The 23,843-nt window shown below is 48.6% G+C and overlaps 1 protein-coding gene and 1 non-coding gene across 5 annotated transcripts; one reads left to right on the forward strand and one right to left on the reverse strand.

The window, feature by feature from the left end:
• Nucleotides 1-3,320: 3,320 nt before the first annotated feature.
• MTHFS (methenyltetrahydrofolate synthetase) lies at nucleotides 3,321-21,267 on the forward strand. 4 transcript variants are annotated; one of them, XM_028502340.1, is made up of 3 exons: nucleotides 3,321-3,503; nucleotides 6,835-7,096; nucleotides 20,799-21,267. In XM_028502340.1, exons 1-3 carry the CDS (start codon nucleotides 3,384-3,386, stop codon nucleotides 21,026-21,028), a joined length of 612 nt encoding a protein of 203 aa, XP_028358141.1. In that variant the 5' UTR covers nucleotides 3,321-3,383; the 3' UTR covers nucleotides 21,029-21,267. The 4 variants fall into 4 exon arrangements, with proteins under 4 accessions (XP_028358141.1, XP_035869082.1, XP_035869084.1 ...); XM_036013189.1 differs by lacking the exon at nucleotides 3,321-3,503 and adding an exon at nucleotides 3,626-3,650 and having other exon boundaries at nucleotides 20,799-21,204; XM_036013191.1 differs by lacking the exon at nucleotides 3,321-3,503 and adding an exon at nucleotides 3,779-3,897 and having other exon boundaries at nucleotides 20,799-21,204.
• On the reverse strand, nucleotides 10,984-11,086 carry LOC114488705. Its single transcript, XR_003683817.1, has one exon. It is a non-coding gene; the product is annotated as a U6 spliceosomal RNA (small nuclear RNA).
• Nucleotides 21,268-23,843: the final 2,576 nt, after the last annotated feature.

Raw genomic sequence — 23,843 nt, forward strand, 5'->3', positions numbered from 1 at the left:
TAGACATTATCCCTATTGTACTCTTGAGGAAAACAGGCTTCAGAGCAGGACTAATCTTGCCCAAGGTCATGCAGTCAGTGGGCATGTCACATGGCCCCTCAAGCCCATGCTGGACCTCACTGCCCTGAGCCTTCTCTCCCTGCAACACTTCCCCCTGAGCACGTGGTGCCGCCCAGTCCCTCCACGTCCTTCCTTCCCTACCCCCTTCACGAAACTGCTTGTCAAGGTCAGCTGGGTGAGAGGGGTTCCCCAGGGTCCAGTGGGCCTGCAGCTGCCAGGTGAGCATCCTGTGTCTCCCCTGTAGTACTGTCCAACCTACCATTGGTTGCCCGTTTGGGACCTGGAAACTTTTACCAGAGGGGGAGAGTTGCTTTATATATTCCTGCATGAAAATAAAACTAACCCTTTCTCTATAAACAGTAGCTGTGTGTGGCTACTTCGGCTGGAAGGTGCTCTGAGGGGCACGGGGGGGGGGGGGGGGGGGGAGGGGATGGCTCTGCCACTCCTCTGGTGCCGGTGGGCAGGCGGGCGGGCGCTCTGATTCATCTGCCCTCTGATCCGAGGCAGGATGGTAAAGCAGAGCCTTGGGCTAGGACTGCCTGCGCGTGGCTCCCACGAGAACCAAACCCATGACTAAGGTTCTCTAAAACTGCTCTCAAGCTGGAGGCTGATCACAGCTGTCTGTGCAGCGAAGAAGCATGTACACAGGAAGAGTTCATTATACATGTTTGCAACACTATTGAGACAATGTCACTCTCGCCGACCTTGCTTCCCAGTTCAAGGAGAACTTCCACATACAGGTCCACACGCTGTGCTAACCTACCTACCCTGCACCAATGCCGGTGCATCTTCCTTCCCTCCTGCTACGGTGAATCAGCTGGTCTAAGGCCGACTCCTAATACTGGTGCACTAGACCACGGGCCTTATTGCTCCCTCTGCTGCATCTCAGTCTCCCTCTCTACTGGACACACACTCGCTGTCATTTCTCCTACGCAGGTGAGGTTTGGCAGTGCTGTGACCAGGAGACTTGGATAAGTGGGAGACCAGCTGGGAGCCTGCTGTGGTAGATGGTTAAATAAACACCAGTTGACTTACACTGGAGGTCACTACAATTCATGTATCTATTTGTGTGTGTGTGTGTATTTAAAGCCACGAATTTACACTGACACCTTTTAATTCCAACACAATGCCACAGGGTGCAATCGAAACTTCCTCTTTCCTTATTTGTAAGTTATTTTTCCAAAAGGGAGAAACACTGAGTCTCATTATCCACAATATATTTACTTACTTGTTCAATTCTGTCATACAGATAAAGCAGTTTGCCAGTTGCTAATTTATAACCCTCTGAGAAACAAATGCAACTAGAGTGCAATGGTCATATCAAGTTGTTTGTGTCTGGCTTTGGCCTTTAGTCAAAATACTGTTTTCCAAAGTTACTTAAGTTCTTTTCTTCCCCACCCATTTGGTGGTGGTATGTTAATCATTTGCAACACAGTACAGTTTGTTTGTCCCTGCTTGCAGTCTGTTTTGAGTTAACCTCCACACCCTGGTTACATGTATGTATATGTAACATCGCCATGACTCTGGGAGTCAGAGCTGTACAAACCAGAGCCATGAGAGAAAGGTCGCTGGCTCTTCCTCACTGCCACTCCATCCCATTTCCACAGTCTTTCCACCTTCTTCACCCATTCCCTACAGGTACCTAAACTTAGGTTCTGGTGCATGTGTACTGCTTTCTTCTAGAAATGAGCAGAAACATTTATACCTTCTTTTATCTCTCCTACATTATAGAAATATAATTCACACTGAATTCATCCTTTTAAAACATACAATTCAAAGCCCTGGCTGGGTAGCTCAGTTGGTCGGAGCATTGTCCTGATGCGCCAAGGTTGTGGATTTGATCCCCAGTCAGGTCACCTACAAGAATCAACCGACGAAAGCACAGATAAGTGGAACAAGAAATCAATGTTTCTTTCTCTGCCCTCCTCTCTCTCTCAAAATCAATGAATAAGAATTTTAAAAATGTACAATTCAGTGGTTTAAGCATATTCACTGTGGAACAGCTCTCACCACAACTGAATTTTCATCATTCTAAAAAGAAATCCTTGACCTTCTTTCTCTTGTCTCCAGCCCAAGGCAACCACTAACCTTTGTGTCTCTGTGTTTGCCTGTTCTGGAAACTTCCTATCAGTGGGGTCATAGAATATATGGCCTTTCAAGTTTAGCTTCTTCTTTCACTTAGTGTACAATTTTGAAGGCCAATCCATGTTGTAGCATTTTAATTCTCATGGGTGTGAGGGTTTCAGTTTCTCCACATCCTCACTAGTCCCTTTCTGTTTCATTTTTTTTAAATTGCAGCCCCGCAGCCCTGGCTGGCATAGCTCAGTGGATTGAGCACGGGCTGGGAACCAAAGTGTCCCAGGTTCGATTCCCAGCAAGGGTACATTCCTGGGTTGCAGGCCATAACCCCCAGCAACCACACATTGATGTTTCTCTCTCTCTCTCTCTTCCCCCCTCCCTCCCCTCTCTAAAAATAAATAAAATCTTTAAAAATAAATAAATAAATAAATTGCAGCCGCGCTAGTGGGTGTGAAGTGGTATCTCCTTGTGGTTTTGATTTGCATTCTCCTAAATGACAAATAATGCTGAAATCTTTCCATGTGCTTATTGGCCACTTGTACTTCCTATATGGAAAAATGTCTACTCAAGATCTCTGCCCTGGTAAAGCTGGATTATGGTTGTTTTTTAAATTGCTGAGTTGCAAGAGTTCTTTATACAGTCTTCTGGATTATCACATATACGATTTGCAAATATTTCCCCCCATTTTCTAGGTAAGCTTTTCATTTTCTTGGGAGTCCTTTCATGCACATGTTTTCAATTCTGATAAACTTTCTGTTGTTGCCCGTGTCTGCTGTCGATTTGTGCGTCCGAGTGGCACTGCCACGCTGCGTGAATCCTCGTCTTCAGACTCTGTGTCAACGTCTGCAAGGGCCACCTTCCGGCCCCCCGCCCCCCCACGTCCCCGCCCTCCCGGACCTTCGGTTTTCCTGTTATCCTAGCTATTCTTGAATGTTTGTTCTCCGTAAGAACTTCAAACAAGTTGATTAACATAAAACAAAGTCATTTTTTTTATAAACTTGCAGTTATCTTAGTTTAATCTCCTGACCCACTGGACTCCCCCTCCACCCCTTTCTTTCGATTACTGAACGCGTCACCTGAAACAGCGGAGGCCCGCAGCCTGTAGAGAGCCGGGGGGTGGCCTGCGGCGGTCGCCCGGCGGGGCGGGGCGGGGGCGGGGCGCCCGCAATCCGGAAGCCGCCGGGCCCTCTCCGACCCGCGGGATCAGGGGCGCGGACTAGGCGTGAGGGTGACTGGTACCCGACATGGCGGCGGCGGCGGCTGTGAGCGGCGCCAAGCGGAGCCTGCGGGCCGAGCTGAAGCAGCGCCTGCGGGCCATCAACGCGGAGGAGCGGCTGCGCCAGTCCCGCCTCCTGACCCAGAAGGTGGGCGACCGCTGAGGCGGTTACGGCTGCGGGCTACACTGACTCACGGCCGCGCCGCGAGGGCTTGCGGACCTGCGCAGACGCAGGGCTCTGGCGCGCGCACTGCCCACACCGCGCGCACGTCTCCCACGCGCTCACTTGCCCCCGGTGCGCGCTTTTCCCCCACCCCCGCCGTACTTCCCCAGGCGCGCGCGAGTGTCTCACCGCACCACCCCCGTCGCACTTCTCCGCCCCCTCGACGTACGCACGTTCTGTCCGGCACGTTGACGTCCTTTAGAGCGTGTCTGGACGCTCGTAAGCACGAGGTCTTTGCGCGGGTGCTGCTGGGAGAGCGCCAGGGCTAGTGAGGGGACGGAGCGCGTGACTCCCACTTCCGGGCGACGCCAGTGTGGTGGTGAGAGCTGCGACGTGGACAGCGGGGCCTCAGCCGAGGTGGCTTTGGTCAGTGTTGGAGGTTGCGAGGCAAGAGCGGGAGAGGAAGCCGAAAAGACCGGAGAAACGCTGTTTCTTAAGCCGAGGATTGTGAGGGCGTGGAGGCGCCGGAGAGCGAGCACCACCCTGACTGACTGAGAGCATGGCGGCCGTCTCGGGCCTGCCTCGCGGCTTCGTGTGGGGCAGTGGGTGACCAGGGCGTGTCTTTCTGAGTTGCTGAAAGACACTTGGTTGTCAGCGTGCTGCTGCCGGTGAAGGGGGAAGGTGAGGGGGCGTGAACGAGGTTCCCCGTCCATGGGTTCGAAACCTCCTCTTGGTGACCTTTGCTGCCGCCATTATGGTTCGTGGGTTTTCCCGTCTGGAAAACATGGCGCCCCGTGCTGTCCCAAGAGCACGTATCAAACGCGTCTGGGGGGCTGACGTTGGTTGGCTGGACACCGGAGAGAAAAATCGATGTCCGGTGAATAAGTAAACGTTTTTCACGTTTTTAGTAACTGAAAATACTTTTCAATTGCAGTTGACGTGCAGTATTACTAGTTTCATATGTACGGCACAGTGAAAGGTAAACCGGGTGATACTTCATACCTTAGAAAATATTTATACATTCCTGTTTGATAGTTTAAAGTTTTTTTCTTAAAAAGATTTTTTTTTAAAGAGGGGGGAAGGTAGGCAGAAAGAGAGGGAGAGACACATCAACGTGTGGTTGCCTCTCACACGCCCCCTACTGGGGACCCGGTCCGCCACCCAGGCCTGTGCCCTGACCGGGAACCGAACTGGTGACCCTTTCGTTCTCAGGCCGGCACTCAGTCCTCTGAGCCACACCAGCTAAAGCTGATAGTTTGAATTTAAAGTTTAAAATTACTTTTCTTTGTTATTATATTTTTGATTACTACTTTTTTCTGCTTTTCTGCAATTCCTGTTAATCAAATAATAAAAATTCTAGCTTGATCTTGGTTTCAACATTTTTTTTCTCTTTTTTCCCCATTTCTTTGTCTTGTTCTTCTTTCAGGCTTTCTCTTGAATTGTTTTAATTTTTGTAATTTTAATTTCCAAATAATTTTTTTAATTGTTTCCTATAGTAGCTTGTTTTGTGGTTTAAAGAGAGAGAGAAACATCGGTTTGTTGCTCTATCTACTTATGTATTCATTGGTTGTTTCTTGTATGTGCACTGACCAGTGGGGTTCAGAGATTAAACTGAGAACCTTGGCATATCAGGGTCGCACTGTAACCAACTGAGTTACCTGGGCAGGGCACCCACCCTTTTTAATCGTTTTATTTTGCACATTGGCTTTCTAGGATGTTGGATGAACCTTTACTGCCTGTACATATTTATCAGTGGAAGAGTGGTAGCTAATGGGGATTTCCTGTGCCTTTTGTACTCATTTTGGGATTCCATGAGAGGAATGGATTCTGCCTGACCTACATCCATCATGTTCTCCGAGTGCCGTGGTCCGCTGCTGGCTTTGTTTGTAAATACTCTCTCATCCACTTTCTGTCTTATGTAAATTAGTGAAATTTCTATGCTCCTGCTGTCAGTGCTGAAATGCTTTTTTTACTCTACATAAATGAGGTTTAAGGATGGAAAAAAGGCAAATATATGCACAGTCTCACACTGAATTTTAACTGATGTTCATTACTACTTATTCAGCTCTTGATTTTCTATATTCTCCTTTTAAAAGCACCAAAAAAAGACACTTAACTTTCTCAGATTACTTGGGTGCCAAAAGTCCCAGATCTGCCACCAAAGGTTTGGGGTTTCACATTGATGTTTGCTTTGCCTATTTTAGGCCTAACAGCATAGTAACCTCTCAGATGATGGAATGAATTTTCTTCCTTAATGTTTTGGTGTGCTCTATTTACTATATGTCCCTTTTTGTTAGGAAAGATTGATTTTTCTGAATTGGCCAGTCACATTTATAAGCCACTTTTGTGATATCTTTTTCTTCTTAGCTTGCGGAACAAGGGAGAACAGAAAAGGAAAAGGGACAAAAGGGAGCTGAGAGCTAAGGCTGAGTGTGGGGAAATTCTCAGATTGTTAACTTTCTTTGTTAAGCAAAGCGAGGCCTCCTTCTCCTACCTGATGAACCATTAAACCTGATGAATATGAAGAGAGTTCTCTCACCCATGTCTACTTTCTCATAAACTTGGTACTTATTTTTAGAGGAACTTTGCTTCTCCAAGAACCCCCACCCACATCTTTGTGAACCTTTTAATATGCACATGAAGAGAAGGTTAGAAAAGAGGATGGAGGTTGAGTCAAGATAAGAGAATTATAAGGCATGTTCTCTGCCTCCTGGGAGCTTCCAGACTGGTTAGAGTAGCACATTGAGGGCACATGAAACAATTTGTCATCAATTCCCAACACTACATAAGTGTTGAGTTACGTATAGTAACTGTAAATGTAAGGGTTGGCAGAAGTCAGGAAAATTAGCGATTGAGCTGGGTTTAAGTGGGTAGAATTCAGGAGAGAATCCTGACAATCCAAAGAGTGAAGGAGCTTGTGGGAGCCAAGGTTCAGAGTTAAAGTAATAAAAAATAATAATAATAACTAGGAGAAGTGAGTGAAAAGAATGGGTAGATGGAGGTCAAGCCTGGAATTCTCTAAACAGCCAGCAGGGCCACACAGTAGCTTTACAATGAGTTTTCACACCTATAAAAGTAAGTGTGCCTGACCTAAGGAAAGGGATCAGAGAAGTAAGTGTAGGGTGCAGAACCAAAAGTTTGTGCTTGGGATGCAGCACTGATCCACCGAAGCACTCTGCTGTTTTTGTTTTTTGGTTTTGGACAGCTAAGGGAGTTGAAGGCTGATAAGGGAGGAAATGTTAAAACTGTTAAAGGGGGTCTCTGATTGTTAAGAGTATAATCTTGGAAAATGTAACTGCTGTCCTTTCCCATCTAGGTGATTGCCCACAGTCAGTATCAGAAGTCCAAAAGGATCTCCATCTTTCTGAGCATGCAGGATGAAATTGAGACAGAAGAGATCATCAAGGACATTTTCCAGCAAGGGAAAACCTGCTTTATCCCACGATACCAGTTCCAGAGCAGTCACATGGATATGGTCAAATTAGCATCGCCCGAGGAAATTTCTTCACTTCCCAAAACATCCTGGAATATTCATCAGCCTGGTGAGGGTGAGGTTCGAGAGGAGGCCTTGATAACAGGTGAGCATGTGGTATTAGAGTTGACATCTTAGGGTGGTGTCGGACTGTGATGAGTTGTTACACCTCTGACCCACTTGATTGTCAAAATGACTATCAGAGTGTTGTGGTAAGTTTGTTTCTTTGTTTAGTTTTTACTATGCCAAAAAATAACCAATCACAAGATCCTCCCAGGTTTGATATTTCAGTATGCTTCATAGCAATAGCTCATGCTCTGACTACAAGAGGAGTTTCTAAGCCTTTAACATGTCTCTTTTGCTTCACAAAAAAATCACCTTCACTCATTTTGTTTGCATTCCCAAAATAAATAATCAAAATTAAAAATAAAGCAGTTGCAGTTTTGCGCTAAACTGGATGGTGGACGGCGGTAGGCCCATGATGCTCCGCCCGCTGAAAGTCAGCGAGAAAAATAGCGGGCCGGGAGCCTCTGGTGCCTACACCCTGCTCAGTAGGGCCAGGTAAAAGGTAGCCATCACCTGACTCGGAACCACCCTCGCAACCCAAAATGTGCTTTTGCGCACATCATCTGCCAGTGTGGCAGTTCTGGGTGGCACAGTGCCTCCCCCAGAGTCAGGTGCTGATGGAGGCACAGCAGACTCACAGGCCTCTCACTTCATCTGCCCTGTTTTCACATGGGATCACTGAAGCCCAGGGAGTTCAAGGGACTTCTCCAAGGACACAGAGGCAGTTCACATGGCCATGGGCACCCACTTCTCCCGTTTTCCACTCCAGTGCCTTTTGAAGCACCGTTTCTTTTCATAACATCTCCTTCATTAAGATTGCTCTATCACGTGTACTTTCTGCCTCTCTCCTGACAGCGTTCTGCATGAGAACCATTACTCATGGAACAGGTACCCTTGGCGATGGCATTTGTGGGAAAGCCGGTAACTTTCCCAAGGGAGAACTTGCACTAAGTCAGGTGTATGTAAAGGTACACTGGTCATAACCTTACTTTTTTTTCCCCCAGGTATTTTTTATTCAAGTAAATACACAGGAAGAAGAGCCAAGGCTTTTCCTTTATGTCAGGGCCTTCCTTTGACTTGTAAGTGCACTTACAGGCTTCCTTGGAGCTCTTCCAGGATTGTCTATTTTATATTTTGCAGCAGCAAATTTAGAATATATTCTCATTTCACAGAGTGGTAATTTACTTTTTGTTAACTCCCAGCCCATTAAGATGAAAAGATACTTCCTTAGGGGTTATGGCCTGTTATTCTTGCCAAGATGGGTCAGCCTGCTAAACGTTCTGTTCAAGCAGAGTGATGCATTGAGTGCACTGTTGGACCCTGAAGCATCATTAAAGGAACTAACCCGGGTGACTTCAAGTCCCTACACACAAAATTTCAGGTATTTAAACACCTTTTCCAATTCAGTTTTTATTTCATTACCTTTAGTTGAAACATTAAGATGTTTATTAGTTTTATATATGTTTCCATATATGTTCAATTCAGAGAAGCAGAATTTTTAATTTTAAGAGGAGTTTGAAATAGGAAAAAAAAAGTTGTTTTTAGTTTAATTCTGACCCTTAAATCTCAAGCTAGACTGGTGAAAACCTGTGTGTATAAAAATGTCATCATGAGTTTATGTGAATGTGCTTCTCAACCCCCACCCCTGACTCCTCCTCTCTTTCTAAAAGTTTATTGAATTTTTGGAGGTGACTGGTTAATAAAGTTATATAGGTTTCAGGTGTATATAGTTCTGTGTAGCACAGCATCTGTATATTATGTTCACTACCCCAAGTCTCCTTCCATCACCATTTATCCCCCCTTTAACCTCTTCTGCCTCCTCCACCCCTTTTCTTCCCTCCACGCCCCTCTGTGCCCCTCCACATCTCCTCTGCCCCCAAGGAACAGTGGGACAGTCCTGCAGCAGGCCCAGGGGACTCCTCACCCCAAGACTAGATGTAGCGCTTCTTTGTTTTTTTTTTTCTGTTCTATGGGCAAGAGCCAAGAGGATGCATTTCTGTGAATGTTTTCATCAGTGAAAACATCCCTTTAAAATTCTTTATTATACCATCTTGACAGGCCACAAGACTGGGATATTTCTTTTGATGAATTACAACATTTTCTTCTTTCCAGAAAAGTAAGTTAGAAAATATTCTCCATTGAAAAATGAGGACAAGAGGTGATTCCAAGGGAGCTGCACCAGGAAGTGAAATTGCACCTTTGCCCCCAGTGATTCTGGCACATGGCAGGGTTGTGCTCTCTGTCTTACGTCATTTCTTTCAGTGAACGCCCAACTCGCCACCTTCTCCGAACGCTTGCCTTCTCAGTTTCATGTTCCTGCTGGAACCTTAACACGCAGCTGGATTGTGTTCCCCCACTACGTGACAGCTTTGTCTTTGCAGCCTAGAAAACAAGTCCATGTTCTGTAGCCAGAGTCAGGGAAAAGGGGTGTGTGTGTGTGTGTGTGTGTGTGTGTGTGTGTTTCCTTTTTGGGGGAAGGTCTCTCGGCCTCTGTTCTCTGGTTCCCTTCTACCGAATGTGCATCGTGCTTGTCTGCCTGTTGGGGTCTTCACCTTCCTTGTCTCAGCTTATGTGCTGCAGCCTCCAGCAGCCTCCTGGGATTTGGGCCCTTCTTCCTCCATATTTCTACCCATGCTGGGACACCTCAGTATGCTTCATTGGAGTGGACTAGCTCTACTGCATCCCATGCATGTAATTTCAAAGTGTTTCTCTGTTTTTACTTGAATACAGGGATCAAGAGCCCACAACTTAACGGGAAAGCCCGTTCCATTTTAGACCATTTTATAAAGGTCAGAAAATTATTTTCTATGTGCCTCATTGTAGCGTTCACCTGGCAGCCCTCCTGCCCCTGGAGAAACAAAAATATTCTTCAGGTGTTTCCTTTGTGGTGTTTGGGCTCAGCACAGTACCCCAGTGGATTTGAGGTATCACCTTTTTCGTTTTTTTATTTAATATTCTATTACAGTGGGCCCAGTTTTTCCCTTTGTTCTCCCCCCCCCACTTCCACCATCAGTCCCCACCCTGTTGTCCTTGTCTATGGGTCATTCGTATATATTTCTTGACTAGTCCCTTTCCCTTCTTTCCACCTTTAACCCCTTACCCCTGCCCTCTGGTCACTGTCAGTCTGTTCCTTGTTCCCCTGCCTCTGGCTGTATTTTGCTTGTTTGTTTGTTCTGTTCATTAGGTTCCACTTACAGGTGAGATCATATGGTATTTTTCTTTCCTCACCTGGCTTCTTTCACTTAGCATAATGCTTTACAGATCTATCCATGCTGTCATAAAGGGTAGGAGCTCCTCCTTTCTTTCTGCTGCTTAGTATTCCATTGTGTAAAAATACCAAGTTTTTTGATCCATTCATTTACTGAAGGACACTTGGGTTGTTCCCAACACTTGACTATTGTAGATTGTGCTGCTGTGAACATTGGGATGCATAGGTTCTTTTGATTTTGTGTTTCAGGATTCTTAGGGTATAATCCCAGCAGTGGAATTGCTGGGTCAAGAGGCAGTTTTATCTTTACTTTTCTGGGGAAATGCCCTACTGTTTTCCACAGTCAGTGGCTGCATCGGTCTGCAGTGCACTAGGATTCTCTTTTCTCCACAATCTTTCCAACACTTGTTGTTTGTTGATTTGGTTATGATGGACATTCTGACCAGTGTGCAGTGGCATCTCGTTGAGATTTTAATTTGTATCCTCTGATGGCTAGTGATGCTGAACATTCTTTCATATGTCTCTGGGCCCTCTGTATGTCCTCCTTGGAGAAGTGTCTGTCCAGGTCCTTTGCCCATTTTTTAATTGGATTGTTTGTCTTCCTGCTGTTGAATCATACGAGTTCTTTATATATGTTTGGGAGATCAAACCCTTGTCCGAGGTATCATTGTAAATATGTTTTTCCATATGGTTGGATCCCTTTTCATTTTGATGAGGTTTAAAATATGGAACACTTCAAGAATTTGCATGTCATGCTTGCTCAGGGGCCATGTTAATGTGTATATTGTTTCAGTTTAGTGTATGTGCTGCTGAAGTGAGCATGGAGTTGTCCACTTTTTCTTTAGCTTCAATATCTTTTTTGAAGTACAAGTCTAATAATTGTATGTTGAATGAATGATTAATAGTAACTGCAAAGAAGGCAAAAAGGTGTTCCTGTTTCTTTTTTTCTTTTTTTTTTTAACATCTAAACCTTCAAATTGCAGTGATTTTTCTCTGCTCCCTCATCTGAAAGAAGTTTAGGTTTGCTGTATTGGTACTTCTGATGGGCCCTGTTAGAGATTATGTGGTTGATATTCAGTCCCAGATGGAAAAAGAAGGGCAGAGTTGAAAGCTGCTGGCTTAATTTTGGTCGATTAGAGATGCATTCAAGTGAGGGGATCAGAGAGCAAGTGATTGTTGCAGGCAGCTGCTGGGGAGAACTTTGCCCCTGGGAAGTTTGTTTAACTCTCGGTCTATAATAGGAGTGAAATGCACAGTGCTTCGATGGTAGTTAACACGGTGTTGCCTATTTAAAGTGTGCCGCCATTTTTGTGCACTCAGTTCTTTCAAAGGTCTGTTCCTGGATTAGTCTTTCCCATTGATCTGCTTGCCTGTTCTGGAACCTGTGCCGTACTCTTTTGATTGATGTCGTATAGTGACTGTTGAATGCACTTGAATGCTTCAGTGCCTCGTAGTAGAAGTCCTGTCCCATTATTTTTATTTTAAAAATTTACCTGATTATCCTTACGTTCACTTTTGAGATTAACGTTATTTTGTCAGTTTCGCGCCCCAGATCCTCTAGAGATCTGGGTTTGGGAGAAGGGACTTCTCTGTGACAGGTGGTCTGCTCCGCTCCAGGAGTGCAGCCCGGTGCCCAGCAGGTCAGTACTTCCTGTGTGTTCTTCTGTTGGTCATTGTGCTTTTAATCGTGTGGCTTCTGCACGTTTTCTGTTAAGTATATTCCTAGTTAATTAATAGTATTTGATGTCGCTGATTGTGAATGGAATCTTTTTCCATTATATTTTCAACACTGGTTATTTTTGTGATAATAGGAACATGGTAGGCACAAATTTCCAAGTGGCATCAGGCATCCCTGAAGTGACTTTAAAGTTAATTTTCTTCAAAATTTTCTTAGGTTCTATAGAATCAAATTTTAGAAAACCCAATTTCATAAGAAATTTGCATCTTCAGTAACGGGTTTCAGAGTAAGTGCCCAAAACTAGGTTTATAAAGGATGCTGCCTTTTGGATAGGCTGAGCAGTTTTCCCAGTGTCCAGCAGATGTCAGCGTTTTACAAATGTGTTATTCTGAACTGGTGGTTTTGTCTGCAGTGTCCTGCCTTGATATATCCAAGAGACATTTAATTGTCATACGGGGGATTCTGTAGATCATCCAAGTCAGTCCTTTCATTCTGCCGATGAGGAAGCAGGCCTAGATGGGGAATGAGTTGTCTAAAGTCACAGCAGTCACAGAGTAAGGCTGAAACCTGGGCGGTGGTTCTGAAGCCCCCCTCTCCAAACCACTAGTAAAGGGCCCTCCCCAGCGTCGAAGGGAAGAGAAAGCGCAGAGTCCATTGTGGAAGTCACATTTGGAGGAAGGGAAGCGGTGTTGCTCAGTTTGGGCAGACAGATGTTTAAACATTGTTTATGAGTGAGATGTTAGAGTCTTGGATTATAATGATTGGGTAAAAGAAACTAAAAATAGCTGGCTTTTGTTACCAGAATGTATAATTATTAGATATAAAAGTGATCTTTGATGTAATGCCCCCTACTTTATACCAGCCGTCACCAACAGTCATGGGCCCAGAACCCCACTGTGCTTTCCCGAGTCTCTGCCTGTGCCGGCTCTGTTTTCACTCCCCATCCTCTCTCCCTGCCTCTCTGTGCTGACCCTTCAGCACCCTGCTTGTTGTTTCATGGTGGGTGCAGTAGGCCGACTCCTTGGTGAGGTTTCCCAGGCTACCCTGTCTCAGTGGGGTGCAGCGGTTCCTTACCTCGTTCAGCTTCTTACCTTGTCACTTGTTTGTATACGTACAACCTGTTGGGAGTATCTGCTCAGGTTGTTACATCCTAGAGTGTGAGTGTTTAGTTATCTCTGTGTCCTCTCTGGTTCTTCAGACAGGGCCTTCCATATGGTGAGTTGTTAGTAATGGGTGTTTATTAATTTGATTCCATTGCATTTTTATTGAGCTGTAAATCTTCAGGATTTTTTTTCTGCTTCTTCCTATCAAGGTACTCAAGCAGGTTTTAGGAAACATTAAGGGTTTCAAGAGCAAGTTTGCCCCCTAGTAGAAGACTTACCAAAGCAGATAACAAGGGTAGTGGAAGCAAAAAAAGCACTGGGAATGTACTAGTACAGGCCATTATATAAAAACCAGGTACTATCACTTCACAATAATAGGTTACTTTATCTCAGGCTGACAGTAATGGAATGTGTTCTAGACGGCACAGGCTCATAGGGGCTGAGCGACGCCTCTTACTAGGGCGGAAGACGACAGCAAGCAGAAGAAATACAACGTGCTGTGTAGTTTTATTTTAGGTAAATGCACTGAACCAGAAAGTCTGCAGCACTTTCCAGTGCTCATTTAACCAGCCTTGGTAAAACAAATGGTGGGAGCCTGGGAAAGGCTTCCACTTCGCCAAGCTGTTAGGCTCAGGAAGCGTGCCTCGCTGCAGTTATTTACCGTAGTGACTTTGAGAGCCCGTCTCCCACAGTGAGAAAAAGAAATAGCTCCAGCAGCACCCACTTGTTTCTGGGTCTGAGGAAGCCGTTCCTCACCACCCTCAGGAGTGAACCAGGCATTTCTTTTCCTTCTTAAGCACACACCACATGACCTGGGCTTTGCGGGGGGCTGCCTACAGATGCACCTGACTTCACTCCAGCACCTAAGTTCTTACTTCCCTTTGTTTTTTTAGTTATAAAAAACGCATAACATAAACTTTACCATCTTAACCATCTTTAAGTGGATGGTTCGGTGGTGGTGAGGGTGTTCCCATTGCTGTGAAACCAGTCTCCAGGCCTTCTCCTCTGGCAGCCCTGGCCCTCTGCGCCCAGTAATTCCCCCCACCTCCCCTCCCCCAGCCCTGGCAGCCCCCGTGCTGCTCGCTCACTCGCTCTGTGAATTTCACTGTTTTGGGTATTTCATATAGGTAGAATCATGCAGTGCTTGTCATTTTTGTGACTGGCTTAATTTGTTGATTGATTGTGCTGCAATACACTACAAGGAATTGTCCTTAAGATTCCCAGAATTGCTAAGTTTTGATTCTAAAGAGGTCTGAGAAATTGAAGAGTGCCATCCACTCATATTACAGATCGGACAGCCAGAGGTTGCCCAAAGTTAGTGAGAAACCATAGGAAGTTCTGGAGTTTCTTTTCAGTTCTAAGGTCATTTGATTATCAGTAACACTGAACGTATCCCAAGCTCCAACCCAAAACAAATGTAACATCTAGAAAAGGTTGTTAGGGTAAAGCTGCTACAAGTGGTCCATTTGCTGATTTAGAGTGTTGGTGGGAGAGAAAGAAAAAAACAGGGATTTGTTGTTCCACATCTTGATGCAGTCATTGGTTGATTCTTGTCTGTGCCCTGGCCGGGGTTCAAACCTGCAGCCTTGGTGTATGAGGACACTGCTCTAACCAGCTGAGCACCCAGCCAGAACCAGCGGTTGTGTCTGTAATAGCTGGTCTTACTGCAGTGTGTCTGATTCTGTGTGGAGATTGCCGAAGAGCAAAAACATGATGCAGCCAAACAGTGTGAAGGTGCATTTATAATACCTTTTTTTTTTAAATTAGCTGTCTACGTTAGGTGGTTTAGTTGAATACTGCTTAAGATCATTATGGATTTACAGGGACACACGTTTTTTAAAAACCCAATTTCATAGGTAATCGGAAGTCGAATGTATTTTATGACAGTAATCACATAAATGGTTCTGTTTACCTTCTGTGGTGTGCACCGTTTTACTATGAGGAGTGACTCAAGGAGGTTGTGCTTCAGTCTGTCCTTTCGGAGGCCGTTGTGAGTTTAAAGCATGCGGTATTGACTTTTGAGAGTTCTGCCACTGGAGATACCGTGAATTATTGGTTCTGTGCTTTACCTCAGGATTTCAGCTTCTTTGTATTTCAGGCCAGGTTTGATGGAAGGGCCTGTGTCTGTAATCAGCCGCATGGCCCAAGGAGTGTGCGTGCAGCAATTGATTAAGTTGACATTTGATGTTAATAGCTTAGAGACTCTTCATATCACAGTGTGCTTACCCATCATAGATTGTAGGGGGAGGCATCTCTGAGGGATGCTCCCTAGCTGATCAGTGGTGGTGCTGGGCTTCAGCCTCCCACAGCCTGTCCGGAAGCCGGCACACTCAGCCCCTCCCCTGCTTCTGCCTCAAGCACACTTGCCCTGTCACCTTCCCTCCACCCCCTTGCCTGGTCCCACTTGCACCTTTTAGCCATAGGAGCAGCGTGTGCTGTTGAGTCATCATCCACCTGAGCAGCGAGCTCTTGGCTTGTCTCTTAGGAGATGAGTGTCCTTACAGACTAACTTCTCTGGGCGCTGACATCAGTTTCCCCATCTGTGAAATGGGGATGAAACCCCGGCCTCCAGACTCACCCAGTCTGTCTGATGTGCTGAGCAGCTGCTCCTAGTCACCCTTCTGTCCCAGGGTACAGTGCTGCACCTGGCATAGTGCAGGCACCAGCTGAGGCCAGCTTCTGTGCTCCCCCTTGCAGAAGCTGGACTTGGGATAAGCATGGGGTGTCACAGGGGATGGTCTGAACAGGTAGCTGTGGGTGTAGTCAGGAAACGAAGATGATGAGTATGATCAAGAGACATGTTCCCACTGTTGTTCCTCCTTTTATACTAACGAGACTGAGCTCAGTCTCTCTCCGGGGAATGAGCACAGCTCTGTTCCCAGAAGGCAGGGGAAAGGATTCCTCCTCTTCAGTGGGTGGTGGACTTTCAGGACCCCATGAGAGCTGCTCACAGCAGAGTGCATGTGCAGGGAGAATGAGGCAGAAGTTCGACTGAGGTGGTTACACTGTGCCTTGGGGTCAGACAAGTTAACTAAAGGGCTAGAAGGACCTCACAGGCTTGGAGAAGAGCGCAGCAGGAGCCACGACTTGCAGGCAGGAAATCCTGGATCGGTGTGGGACAGTGACTCCATTTAACTGGGGTCACCTGATGTGCTGTGAGGCAGTGTTGGGGAGGCGATCGGGGCACGGTGATGTTGGTCCTGCGCAACCAGTTGAGGAATTTGGATGCTTTCTTTCTAAGAGATTATGAGCGAGGGGCGTCATGACGAAGGTGCACTTGAGGATCAGTTGAGACCAGCAGTGCCTGGTGGGAGGCAAACCAGTCGGGCTTGAGGACGAAGGGCGTGTTCAGGGTGACAGGTGGAGACGAGAATTCCGGCAGTGGTGCAGAGGGCTCCTTGGGGAGCAGGCACTGGGTCATGAAGCTCCTGGAGAGCAGACTGGGGCGGGGGGGGGAACAGCCACACACCCTGAGTGGGAAAGAGGAGAAAGGAGAAGGAAGTGGACGTCCGTGAGCAGCACATGGTGGCAGTGTGCGGGTTAGAGCACTGCCCGCGCTGGGCTCTCCCTTTCCAGCTCCTCGGCAGTGCGGGGCAGGTGGTCCGTGGCTGGCCTGATTCTGTTCTTGAGAGCCCAGGGCGGGAATCTTGAGTCATGGGCTTCCTAGGAGGTGCTTGGGCCCAGCGGCTGCCGCCTCGGCTAGGGTTTAAAAGAAGGGTGTTTTGTGGAGTCAGCTGAGTCCTCAGTGCCAAGCGTAGCGCTTTGTCTCAGGAGCAAATAAAACGTTTACAGGCCCTCTTCATTTTCTTTCAGGGCCTAGTTCCTGTGTTTCGTTTTGTTTTTCCCAGAGCCAGTTCTACATCTCAGGTTTGTCTCCGTCTCCCCACTTGAATTATCCTTACCCCAGCGATTCCCTTTGGTCTCCTGTCCTTGCTGCACTTGTTCTGTCACCTTTTAACATGGTTTCCACTCTCCTGAAACTGCATCTGTGGGCCGTGTGTGATCATAAAAGGCATAGTCACAGACTTTTTTTTCAGGACCAGCCTTGTGAAGTAGGTACTGTTTGTGGCTGCTTCTTGGCCCCTGAGGAGGTGGAAGACGCACAGGAAGGATAGCTGGAGGGTGGCTACCTGCAGACATGGCCTCAGGGCCCTGCCCACCACGCTGGGTGGCCACCAGAGGGCACCGGCATTCCAGAGCCAGTGCCAGATGTAAAGGCCACATGTTGGAGCAAGCAGTATGTGAGGCTACCTGAGTTTTCGGAAGGTTAGCTTGGCAGGTCTGGAATGCAGAATCATGCTGGAAAGCCAGCAAAGCCTGAGGAAGGGCACCCAGCAAACCGTGACTCTGCAGAACAGCCTGGACCTCTTGGAGAGCATTTCCAGGACTTGGGGCTGCAGTCCCCATGCAGCTGGGGCTCCTGGCAGGGGCACCCAGGATTGAACCATGTTGAGCGGGCTCCTCTCACCTGTAGTGCTAGCATCCACGTCCTCTCTCAGGGAGCCTGTGGTGGTCTGAAAATGGAGCTGTGCTAAAGGCTTAAAAAGACCATCTGTGGCCCGGGGTTTTTTTCCTGTCCCTCAGGTGAGTTTTGGCTTTACAGTGTGTTCCGAGGGGTCTTGGGTCAGCCTCTGTTAGTGGGGGCGGGCCAGGGTGGGACCAGCGTGTGCAAGGGGGCTTGTCAAGCCTGTGCGTGATTGCAGGGCGTGCTGGCCCATCGTCTTCAGGGAGGGCAGGCATCCAGCACAGTGTTAGGCAGTGTGCAGAGCCCAGGCGTGTGCACCTGGGGGAGGGGTGACATGCGTGTGGTGATGGTGGTGACACGGAAAGAACTTCAAGGGTGACAGCGGATGGATGAAGTCTGTAAGGAATATAGTACAAGTTTCAGGAAAACACCTGAAGTCTCCAAATAGCAGAAGCAGAACTCAGAAGGGATCCTAAGGACCTGAAGCCAGGGGCAGCAGCAGCAGCAGCCCTATGCATTGGGGTCCCAGAGCAGTGCCCCAAGTAGGGTGTCAGGACCCTTGCCTATGAAGGGCCACTTCAGAGCCTTTTGTCTATCGCCTGAGAATCTCAAAGCTGCTGCTCTTGCCTAACAGTCACAGAGATCACTCAGAACAGGCAGCTGTGCAAGGTAGTCCTTCTGTCGTTCTCTTGTCCCGCAGTGTTGCCTCGCGATCCACACCCGTGTACGTCAGAGTTAGTGGCTGAGCACAGCGGTGTTGGCTGTAGACACGGAGAGTACAGCAGATCGCTCCTGTCCCTTTTCATCTTGCACAATTGTCAGCTCACACTGGGTGGGCAGCAGCCTTCTATCACTTCCTCCCAGCCCCTTACAACTTCCATTCCACCCACTGAATTTGGCTGTTGTCGATTCCTCGCATGAGTGGGGTCATGCGCATTTGTCCCTCTGTAGCTGGCTTGTTCCACTCGGCCTGGTGTGCTCACGCTTCCTTGTGTTGCAACATGTGGCAGGACTTTGTTTTTCATGGCCGAATAATATTCCGCCATGTGCACCACATTCTGTTCGTTCATTTGTTCTGTTGGTGGACATTAGGTTGTTTCCACCGCTTGGCCATTGTGAGCAGTGTGCTGTGAACACAGGTGTGCAGGTGTCTCTTCAGGACCCCAACTTCAGTTCTGGATAAATACACAGAAGTGGGATTGTTTGTCATTCTGTTGCTGATTTTTTGAGGTATCTCCACAGTGTTTTCCGTAGTGACTGCACCTTTTTATGTTCAAGGGACAATGCAAAGGGTTCCGGTTTCTCCATATCCTCACCAACATTTGTTTTATATATATAAAAACAAGAAGCCTTTTTTTTTAATGTATATCATAATGGGTGTGAGGTGATAACTCATTGAGGTAATTATTTACATTTTCCTGATGATTGCTGACATTGAGCATCTTGTCATGGACATTGTTTTTGGTCTTTTTTGGAGAAATGTCTGTTCACTTTGTCCATCTTTTAAATTGGGTTTTTTGTTTTTTTGCTCTTGAGCTAGTTGTAGGGTCTCTCTGACTTGACCTCTCAAACCTCTATTCGCCTGTCTGAGGAACTCACGTTTCCCGCCACTCCTCAGCCTCGTCCTCTGCCCTCCTGTTCCCGTCTCACCAGCCTGCTCCTCCCACCGTTCTCTCGGTTTCTAAAATGTGCTCAGACCCAACTTAGACTCATCCTTAACAACCCAGGTCAAGCCAGAATTCTGCATGAGTCCTCCCTGACCACCCAGCCAGAATGGCTCTCCCTCTGCTGACATCTCTAGTTCTTCTTGACTCTTGCTTTTGAGAAATTGGCAGAGCCTGCTGCCTTGCTTTGAGACGGGTATGACACATGCATATTTTATGTTCACTGACCTTCAACACCTCTCCTCTCCAGGACCTTGCAAACCACCTGCCACACTCTAAGGAGGCAAGAAGCCTGGGAAAAGGTTGGAGCTGCACTGTTGGCCTGTGTGTGCTCTGCAGCAGAAAGAGGACGAGGAGGGAGCAGAGTCTTGAGTGCACAGCCACTGTTCGTCCCAAGGGAGAAAGATGAGCAGGACAGGGACAGTGAGGAAAGGGAAAGGCCGGTGACCAGGGCCTTTTGGCAGGGTGGGATTGGAACAGACGGCAGGTTTACACGAGAAGGTCATGACTGTGACCTGGGATGCGCTCTGCTTGGCTTTGGCAGGCAGGGGTGGACAAGTGTGTGCTGGGAGCCGGAGAGAAGGTGAGTTCCCTCACAGCGCCGCGGGCGGTCGGAGCAGCTGCCGCGAGCAGGGGCACTCTGCTTGGAACAGACTCCGTGGCTTCCAGCCTGCGTGTCCTTGCCAGCCACGCTGCAGGAATGGTGCGTCCAGAACGGCCTGTAGGAGGCCAAAGCCCAGCACAGGGAGGCCGGACGGCAGGCCCTGGGTTGGATGTGTGACGTGGAACTTGAGTTCCGTCATGCTGCCTGCCAGAGGCTGGGGGACCATTTTCAGGGCCTCCCACATCCACAGAGGTTCTCCACCTCGTGACCTTCATTGCTCTTGTCATGTGACACCCCCACACCTCTCGTAGGTCAGGGTTTTACAGCCTCCAAAACCCTCCCTTCCGCCTCACCCCAGCAGCCTGCTGGGTCCTGATGATGCCATGGCCAGTTCTGGTCCCTGGGTCCCCTGAGGGCATCTAGTAGAGGACCAGTTATGGGGCCTCAACCTTGTACTTTTGGAATGTCCCTGAGTAGAGCAAAGCCCGCCCTCATGTGACAGCCTGGCCTCGCCTCCCCAGGGGGAGGGAAAGTGAAAGCAGTTGGCTCCATCCCCTCACAAGCTGCCCCTGTTCCCGCTGCCTGAGGGAAAACTCTGGCCCATCTGGCTGCTTCCTGACCCTTTCCCACTCCTCCAGTTGTCATGGTCCTAGGGCCTAGGAGCCCCGGCCTGGCAGGTGTGTAGAGGCACCTGGATGCTTAAAGAAAGGAAGAAATAAGTTTTTTAGGTTCTGTCTCTGGAGCACCTCTTGAGCTAGGTGTGGTTGGGCTAGAATCTGACGTTTTTGTACATATTTCCATGGAGAAGTGGAGAGGCAGATGATAGGCTTACTGAGTAGCAAATCATTTTTACTTTTTCCTTGGCCATACCCTGTGCTTTTTGGATTTTCCAGACTGGCATGCGTTGTCTTAGAATTCAGGGGAGGAATAGATGTCATTAAAAGCGAGAGCCAGATTTGAGAGTGGCCAGTCTCTTTCAGAAACCGTTCACCTTTGTGCCTGTGTTCCTCTGCTCCACAGGGGGACTGGACCTCATCATCATGCCGGGTCTCGGGTTCGACAAGCAAGGCAACCGGCTAGGACGGGGCAAGGGCTACTACGACACCTACCTGAAGCGCTGTGCGCAGCAGCACACGAAGCCCTACACCATGGCCTTGGCTTTCAAGGAGCAGATCTGCCTGCAGGTCCCAGTGGATGACCATGACGTGAAGGTAGACGAAGTCCTCTATGAAGACGCCTCGGCACCCTGAGTCCTGCCAGCTGCAGCCAGGTGACCAGAGCTGTGCGCCGAAGAGGCGGCGCACTGCGGACCGTGTGATCTCCCTTGTCAGAAGTTAGCTGAAGCTGCACACTGTCGGGAATACGGGCTACGCTCTTTCCAGTGTAATTGTAAAATACCTAATGTAAAGCCATCTTTAAAAATTAATACACTTGTGAACAGTAGAACATTAATTAAAATGGAGGCTATCACCATAGGATTTGAGCTTAATTTCCTGGTGTGACCATGACAGGTTGATCTTTCTGCTTTTCAGTTTAAGTTAAATATTTATGAGGAACTGCTCTGGCTCAGAGTGAGAGGAAGGTGGACCATCTGGAGGGGACGCTCTGTCATTGAGGCCTTCCACGGGCCTGCTCAGCCTGGCAGCGAGTGGAGGTTCCACGATGATTCACTGATCTGTGGTGGTTTCTTCACGTGCAAAAAGCTCCCCAAGAATATTACTTCCTGCACTTCGGTAGATACCTGGACATAGAGTGATTGAGAATTTTTTTTGGATGAGTTAGTTGAATACAGGGTATTTTTACTTAAAACATGGATCCATATCCTTCGCACAATAGCGTGTGATTTGATGTTTTATGCACAAAAGTGAAAACACCTTAAAAGCGTTAGTTGACCTAATACTGGATTTTCATAACACAGTGCAGACAGAAACGAGGGAGCAGCTTCTGTTACTGTGCCGGTTAGAGATCTGCTGTGCACCTTCCACCTGAGGGTCACGGGAGACGTCGGTACATCTGACAGACACGGGTCCGACCTGGTTGGACAGTGAAACCGAATCCCCTGAGCTGCAGCTGGTCTGAGCTCCAGCGCCGTGCATTGTTCTGCCAGAGGCGTGCGTTCACAAACTTCTGCTCTGCCCCTCGGGTGCAGGTGGATGCAGGGGCCACTGGCCGGGCCCCAGGTGCTGAGAGTCAGGAGGGGGAGGGGCTGTGGGGTCTCCTGGGAATGGGGCCACTCCCTGGGGTCCACCCAGGTGGTCATTGTGCAGAGGATGCTGAGAAGGGGAGAGACAGCCTTGACAATGCAGGTGATGATGACTGTCACTCCAGGACACAGCAGAAGCTGAGGGCAAGGCCAGAACCCTGGAAATGAGCACCCTGATGAGGAGCTAGGGGCAGGGACAGCCCAGGGAAAGGGCAGAGTGATGGGATCCGCGCAGAAACACAGGTTCCTGCGGGCCCCCCCATGCGTCCCTGTCGCTGCCTAGTCTTCGGTCTGTGCCTGGTTCTACTGGAAAGGAAACTGCAAGGCCCTAGTCCACCCAGTGGGTGCCAGTCACAGGCCCTCCTTACGGACTGATAACCGTGTAGGCGTGGTGGCTTAGTGGAGGAGCTTTCTTCCTGGTCCCAGCTTTTCTCTTCTCTCTCAGAGGTCATTGGAAATTCAGTGAATCACATGGTGGTTTACTCATGTTTACATGCTACCTTCTCTGCTGGCTCACGACCAAATTCTCTGCCCAAGTAATGGTTTCCCTCAGAACCTCAGCTCAGAGCGTCAGCTCAGAGCGTTAGCCTGTGAATTCCTGACGAAGGAACGGACCTGCATGCGTGTTGCCCATGGTCTCCGAGGTTTCCTTGGAGGAAGAAATGGTGTGCTGGCCGAGGCTGGAGCTCTCTCTCCGCAGAGGGTGCCCAGCTGCCACAGTGCCCCAGAACGGGAGGGCCTCAAGCCTTGGGGGCAGAGGCTTGTGGAAGTAAAACCCCAGACATCTCCTCCAGGGCCCATCAGGATGTGTAACCGAAATGGAAGGCTGGTTTGCTGACCAATCCTGCAATTGTCCGGGTTGCTTAGAGGAGGATCAGCCTCCCTTCAGGGGGACGGGGACTCTCCAGGAGCTCTGACAGGTGTGGTGGGAGGACCCTGTTCGTGGGGGTGCACATGCAGCAGGCTTTTAGGGAGTGCTTTCTCTACGGGGAAGCAGCAGGCGCTGACCCCCTGGGGTCCACGCCACCGGAGAGGGCACAGCGCTGGGGTGGAGGGTGGTTGGAGAAGGAGCTTCGTGGATGGGCTGGAGGATGCGGCTCAGGTGTAGGCTTCCTCATGCTGGACTCCTGCGTTAGACACACGCATCCTGCACACACTGTGGGCACGGCTGGCCAGCGTGCTTGCGGGCCTTCCCGGGGGGCAGAGGGTGCTGTGTGGCAGCGTCGGATCCTTAGTTTCCTCCATAAAACTCACCCGACCACGGTGAGGGGAGGTGGGAGGGGACAGGAGTCTTACTCTGGCTGAAGTCCCCCCACAGGAGCACACGGAGCCAGGGAAAGGGAGGCGCACAGTGGCCACTTTGCACTTATTCACATATATTAGCACTCGCAGTTCTTTCTGACTCTGGAGTATCTCTGTGCCTTTCTCCCAGAGGAGGAAACTGAGGCCAAGGTTCTGCTCGGAGTAAGTGCTGAGGTCTTGAACCAAGTTGTCTCTGATTTTACAGCCTGTTCTTCCCACTGCCCTGCTCTCTGATCACCCTCTGCCGTCTGCAAGGGACTCCTGGCTCCTCTCTTCCCAAGCCTCCTGTAAGCCCTCCTGGGTCCTGGGGCCACCAGCTCAGTCCATTTGAGCTCCCTTGAGTGCCCAAACCTTTCAGTGCTCCCATGGGTGTGTGGGGGGCAGATGTGAGGAGGCAGGCGGTCCCCGGCTGGAAGTAGGAAGCCCTGAGCGAAGGGCTGCTGGTCTCTCCTTTGTTTCTCCTCCACCTGGATTTTTCACGCATCTGTTTCCACAAAGCACAGCTTTCCAGCTCTTAGGCTTTTCTTAAGAATCAGAAAAAGCTTCAAAGCAAATGGCTG

The sequence above is a fragment of the Phyllostomus discolor genome, chromosome 12 (assembly GCF_004126475.2).
Source record: "Phyllostomus discolor isolate MPI-MPIP mPhyDis1 chromosome 12, mPhyDis1.pri.v3, whole genome shotgun sequence".
Taxonomy (NCBI): Eukaryota; Metazoa; Chordata; class Mammalia; order Chiroptera; family Phyllostomidae; genus Phyllostomus; species Phyllostomus discolor.

Excerpts from the sequence above, each read along its gene's own strand:
- MTHFS (XM_028502340.1), top strand. The coding sequence starts at position 3,384 with ATGGCGGCGGCGGCGGCTGTGAGCGGCGCCAAGCGGAGCCTGCGGGCC. Across the intron at positions 3,504-6,834 it reads CCCGCCTCCTGACCCAGAAG|GTGATTGCCCACAGTCAGTA; the intron begins GTGGGCGACCGC and ends TTTCCCATCTAG. Across the intron at positions 7,097-20,798 it reads AGAGGAGGCCTTGATAACAG|GGGGACTGGACCTCATCATC; the intron begins GTGAGCATGTGG and ends TCTGCTCCACAG.